This window comes from Antrostomus carolinensis, unplaced genomic scaffold, assembly GCF_000700745.2.
Source record: "Antrostomus carolinensis isolate BGI_N321 unplaced genomic scaffold, ASM70074v2 scaffold23767, whole genome shotgun sequence".
NCBI classification, from domain to species: domain Eukaryota; kingdom Metazoa; phylum Chordata; class Aves; order Caprimulgiformes; family Caprimulgidae; genus Antrostomus; species Antrostomus carolinensis.
The window spans coordinates 37768-43603 of record NW_010325672.1 but is presented as its reverse complement, the minus strand read 5'-3'; the positions used below and the strand labels follow the sequence as shown (position 1 = coordinate 43603).

The 5836-nt window shown below is 37.3% G+C and overlaps 1 protein-coding gene across 5 annotated transcripts in view; it reads left to right on the top strand.

Moving 5' to 3' along the window:
• The window catches only part of MAPK8 (mitogen-activated protein kinase 8), a 22699-nt gene extending 17195 nt beyond the window's left edge, over nt 1–5504 (top strand). For 3 of the 5 annotated variants that reach the window (XM_029085802.1, XM_010171327.1, XM_010171326.1), the window contains 4 exons: nt 355–479; nt 1449–1512; nt 3412–3489; nt 4548–5504. In XM_029085802.1, the coding sequence (XP_028941635.1) occupies nt 355–479; nt 1449–1512; nt 3412–3489; nt 4548–4693 (413 nt within the window). In that variant the 3' untranslated portion in view covers nt 4694–5504. The remainder of the gene's footprint in view (nt 1–354; nt 480–1448; nt 1513–3411; nt 3490–4547) is intronic. The other 2 variants (XM_029085800.1, XM_029085801.1) reach the window with 1 other exon arrangement.
• Nucleotides 5505–5836: the final 332 nt, after the last annotated feature.

Below are 5836 nucleotides of genomic sequence, written 5' to 3'. Positions count from 1 at the left end.
TCCCTACAAACTGTAGGAGAGGGGTAGTAGGTGCTCATCCAGTGCTATTCCAGACAAGGCTGTACTGCCAGCTGAGTGACATTTCACGTCAGGATTTCATGCCATGGGGCACTGTATGTTGAAAATTTAGTGAAACATATCCAACCCCTTTCCCACCTGTTATTCTCTTCAATTTTTGATTTTTCTATTTTCCCCCAACAAATGGACCACTTCCCTACCCCCCAAATTATGTGAAGCTTTCATAGATATTAAACTGGCATTTGTTTACTCTGGGTCTCCTCTATGAGCTTTGAAATACTGTGTTATGTGCACTATATATGGCACTAATCTAAATAGAAAATTTCACTTCTGCAGCAAGTCAAGCAAGGGATTTGTTATCAAAAATGTTGGTTATAGACGCTTCTAAAAGAATCTCTGTGGATGAAGCCCTGCAGCACCCATACATCAATGTTTGGTATGATCCATCAGAAGCAGAAGCTGTAAGTTCTTGTTTTATGTCTCTGACTAGGAAGGTACTGTACTAAAGCAAACATGTTGTGATTCTCGATGTAACTGCTTGAAAGAATATAATTGTATGATCTACACATTTCACTAGAAGCTTAACTGAGCCATAATATTTTTTATTGACATCAATTAATGTATTTATTAGAAATATTATTAGGAATGGGTGCAAACTGAAGTACTGGTATCTCTGTGTGTGTGTGTTCATGTATAATTGCATATAATCACCCAGGCACATAGTAATGTATCTGAAATATTTTATATAGGGTTCTAATTTATTGTTTCAGTGTAGTTTGATTGTCCTAGATAGGATTCTGAGGTATTTACTCCTGGGTGAGAGAAATGTTTTCATTAGTTGTAGCAATCAATAGTACTCTTACACTAGAAAGTAACTGTTTGGGCAAAATCTGAGTACATGATCTTGAGCTTTAAGTTATTAACACTAATGAACAAATGGATTAATTGAAAATTTTTCTTAAAAAATTAATATCAGGACAATTTCAGGCTATGAGAAAAGTATCTTTTTTAAAAAAGAAAGGTGGTTGGTGATGGCCCACTAAGAATAGAAAAAGATGCTTGATGAAAATGGTGCAATTGGTATTCTGCTGATCTGTAATAGCTAGAGGGAATATTTAGTAATTAATGGTAAGTAGGTAAAAATGGCTGCTTGAGCTTCAGACTACTGCATTTAGGAGCTCTTTCACCAGATTGTTCAGTTTCTGTTTTAATTATTACAGTAATGTAAGCAAATTGTTAATCAGAAGAACTTTAAAACATGTAGCAGCATCTAGAAAATAGGCCAAGTCCAAGTATGACAGAGCAAATATGACTGTGTAAATACAGTATTTTTAAATCAGGTTCATATTCTGAGTGCTTATTTTCATTTTTCATTTATTCTGTTTCTGTATCTTTTAATTGCTTTATCATGAGTTACTTCTGTTTTTCAGCCTCCACCAAAGATACCGGATAAGCAGTTAGATGAGAGGGAGCACACGATAGAAGAATGGAAAGGTAAGAAAGGCATTTTAAGTGTAATAAGGCTTTTGGGAGTAGGCTGGGCACCAACAATTACTGTTATTAAAGTTCTTCTGAGCAACCTAGTATTATTCACTTAAACTGCTTGAAATGGCAAGGGAATATGTCAGTGCTTCACAACCTCTTGATTGTTGGGACACTAAAAATTTTTCTGTGAAGGTGCTGAACCTTTGTAGTGAACTTAAAACTTGCTCATTTCAGTCACCTTCTGCAAACCATAAGGTGGTGTTTTTAGAGAGAGTAACTCTTATGGACAGACTGCTAGAGCTGAAAAAGATGCAGGAGTTTGAGCAATGCAGGTCTGAAGTAGAAGCACTGGTCTTCAAGTGAAGAGCATATTAGCAATAACTGTACTCTTTTAAATGAAGCAAAGGATTTGAAAGAAGAAGCCATAAGGACTGTTAGTAATGGGCGAGATAGTGAGGTTACAGCTGGTGTGGGAGATGCTGATGGTTATCACCTGTGGGATCCTGAGAGAGTAGCTGGGGTTGAGGCGTGGAATGGATCTCCAGTATGACATAAGACATGCACCTCCAAGACCATGATCTCTAGTGTTCAGTACTGGTTTAGTAGCTCTATTTCCTGGGCATATATGAAGTGTAAAATGATAAAAGCGTAAGGGGAACGTCTTTGTTACTTGTAAAACTTGTGCTTAATTTTGAAGTTGCTTCTAAAAGGTGTCGTATTATTGCAGAGATTCTACTGCTAAGAAAAAAATACAGATCCAGATTGCTGTGCAGGCCTTAAATGTTGCATTTAAGCAAGAATTTAGTGCATTGAGCAATCTAATACTTCATACTGAAAAAGTCTAGGAAGGTATATTAGACCTGTATAACCTTTTTATCCCCAGAGGAAAAAAAGCAGGGAAAATGTTTCATGAATAATTTTTGAGTTTCATTGTGTTGGCTGGTAGTGGGGACAAGTCTGTAAAATCTAGTACTGCCACACTTTTAAGTTGCTTTCTATCAGAAACTGAGTTTTAATTGTAAAGGCAGAGATAGGGAGAATTGTGGAAATTCTCTTACCATCCTGCTTCCAGGCAAAGGGTTTTTCAAACAATCTGGAGTTTACTTTTCAGACTCCCACAGTCCTTGAAAGTATAATTCTTAAATGTTTGGGGTTTTTTTCCAAAACTGTTTGTACATTGGACTAGGTTGCCAGCAACAGATAAGTAGTAGTATTCTGACAGTCAGTTGTTTCAAGTTTCATTTAACAGTTTTAGTCCTTTTCTTCTGTTGTTATTTCTGTAGACTCACAGCTGAAGTCTTTTCTGGGTAATAAGCTGCGATTAGCCTGGCAACCTTCTGGCCAGTACGCAGGGTGTATGATTCATGTTCAGGCCCTTATAACTTGTTTAAGGATGAGGAACTTCTGTAACTGGAAGATAAAAGTTGCTGCTTTCATTTGGAGTGGCTACTTATATGCCAATATTGTATTCCATTTCATGGTGATCTGGACCTTTAGATGTTGCTGAGGAAATTCAGTGGCAAATGTGTGTTGGGAGGATGGCAATGCTGTCCGGGCTTGTTCCTGCCTGTTCTTTTGAAGACTGCTGATTGAGTTTATCTGTACCAAAGAAGCCATTGATAAAACTGAGTGGTCATTAAGACTCAGTTTAACCTCAGGTCCCCAAGCAGCCTGGACAAAAGAGTCTTCAAGAAATGTCAGTGTTGTGTCCTTGAGAGTGCCAGGCCATTGTAGCTCCAACAGAAAAGAATTGTATGTTTTTATATCACTTGTCAGTTGTTCTGTAGCCTCTACAGCCTGTTGTTCAAAACTAATTCTGAACAGTAATAAACCTATGAAATTTAAATGAACAAATCCAGTCTTGGGTTTAGAAATTCATTTTTTGCCTTCCCTTCTCTACATTTTCAGAATTGATATACAAGGAAGTCATGGACCTGGAGGAGAGAACCAAGAATGGGGTTATACGCGGACAACCAGCCCCTTTAGGTTGGTTACAATAAAAGCACAGTAGAGAGCTACATCGAGTTGTAGGTCAGGAGGGAGTAAAGCTGTTCAAGATATCCAAGAGTAACCTAACTCAAAAATATGACTCTTAAATTACCAATAATTTCTGGAATTCTCTTTGAGATGTTGCTTATTTGAACGGAATGTGTGGGGTTGACATGTCTTTTTATTAATTTGTTAATTTCCTCTATTATTGTCCCCATGTAACTCATGTGTCATTGATTTTGGTCCTCAAGAAACATCTTGGTATGTACTGTTACTCTGTTGCCATAATCTGGTTAGATATGTAGTTAACATGTAGCTGGTGCAGTTTCAAATAAAGATAAAACCACTAATTATATCTATTAAGTAATGAAACAGGATTTCTAGGTTGCCTGCCTTGAATACTCCCTCTAAACAGAAAGAAAAATTATGGAGCACTTTTAGAAACTGTTGCAGATATAATTTTGGAGCAAAATGTGACCATTGTCTGACCATTGATAGGACTGCATTTGCACTGTTAAAAAATGATGGCAAGAGCTGGACCGCTACTACTGACCCTGAGCAGAGGTCACTGAAGTCCAGACTCTGAAAAATCACAGCATATCTGAGACTGAATGTGTACAACGGGGCTGAACACCAGTTATTTCCTAGCTTGAAGGGGAGGATCTGATGGGGAAAAAGACAGTCCCCTTATTTCTTTACCTATATATGTAGATATATTCTAGCTTTGAGTCTCAACATTTAGGAGGATATCTTAGCTCTGGCTTTATGCTGTATTATCTATGTTTGTGATTTTTAATCTTCAGCCATTAGCATTTTATTGTAATTTGACAGGTATTGTGGCATGTGAGTTCTGTGGTTCTTGACATACCATTTGCTAAGCCCCAGGTTAAAGGCTTGTGGGTTTTATTTACTCTGACAATGGATTGAAACACATCTCTTCAGACTTGACAGAACAGGGAAAAGTAATGACTGTTAGGAAGAGACAGACTAATGCAAGTACTGAACCGTGCAACTGTATCTGCAACTGATTTGCTGTTTTGTTTCTCATAGCACAGGTGCAGCAATGATCAATGGCTCTCAACATCCATCTTCATCGTCATCTGTCAATGATGTGTCTTCAATGTCAACAGATCCAACATTGGCCTCTGATACAGACAGCAGTCTAGAAACCTCAGCTGGACCTCTGGGTTGCTGTAGATGACTACTTGGTCTTTTGGGGGGTGGGAGGGGGGTCCTTTTAGTCATTAATAGGGCACCTTTAAAATTTGGTGGTATTTTTGAGTGTTTTTTCAAAAATGATCGTAGAATTCATCATAAAGTGCTGTAATTTTAAACTGTAAGTTGTGTTAAAAGCAGCCACTTTTTTGCTGTAATTAACTGTAAAATATTAAAACTGATAATTTTTATCGTGGTTTTAAAATCTGCATATTTGCTTTACTATTATGCTGCTGATCTTTTTTTACTGAATTTGTAAGATTTCTTTTATCAAAGCACATATTAGTGATGTGGTTATTACCATATAATTAATTATTTAAGATTTTATAGGTTTTCAATTTTTTAGTTAGAATTTATTCCAGATGTTTTGTTCATGATATCCTTCCAAGTTTTATGCTTGGTCATATGTCTGTGTCCAGGTGGAGGGGGGAGAGAATTCAGTGCAGCCAGCTGTAGCTTTCAGCATACTACTATGGTGCTGGCAGTGAACAAAATCTTCTTTCATTTTGGCCACTTGCCTGCAATACTTCAGCAAAAGCAACAATTAGTGAATTTTTTTAGAGAAACAGTGTACAATCCTTTGCAAAGTAACCTTTTCTGGATGCTTTTACGAACTTCAGAAAGCAAAGCATATCTTCAAAGCTGCAGAAATATCCAAAGCTGCAGAAATATCGAGCCTAACCAAGTAATGTGACATTTTCTGCGGAGTTGTGGCATGCCAAATCTAGTGATCACCATAAAACACGGGGATACTTCATGAATAATACATAGCAATGCAAATAAACTGTTTACTTCTAGCTTGTAGCCTGTTTTTGTACATACAAAACAAAGTGTATCCAGAATGTCTAGACTGCCAACGGGGAAAATGAATATTCTGTAGCTATACTTTCATGTAATTTGTGATTCTTGGGAGTTCTGTTTCTTACTAGTTTTGTCTACTAAGGCGAGCGCTTTTTGGGTAGAAGAGGGAATGACATGAATGCAATAGGGGCAAAACTTCAGCTGTTCTTTCTCCACCAAAAGTAACTGATTGCTTAAAAACCATTAAGTGGTAGGAGAACCTCAGGATTTCTGTAGCTAATGCATTAACTGAGCAATATATGCCATCCAAAGGAGGGAGAAGTAGTGC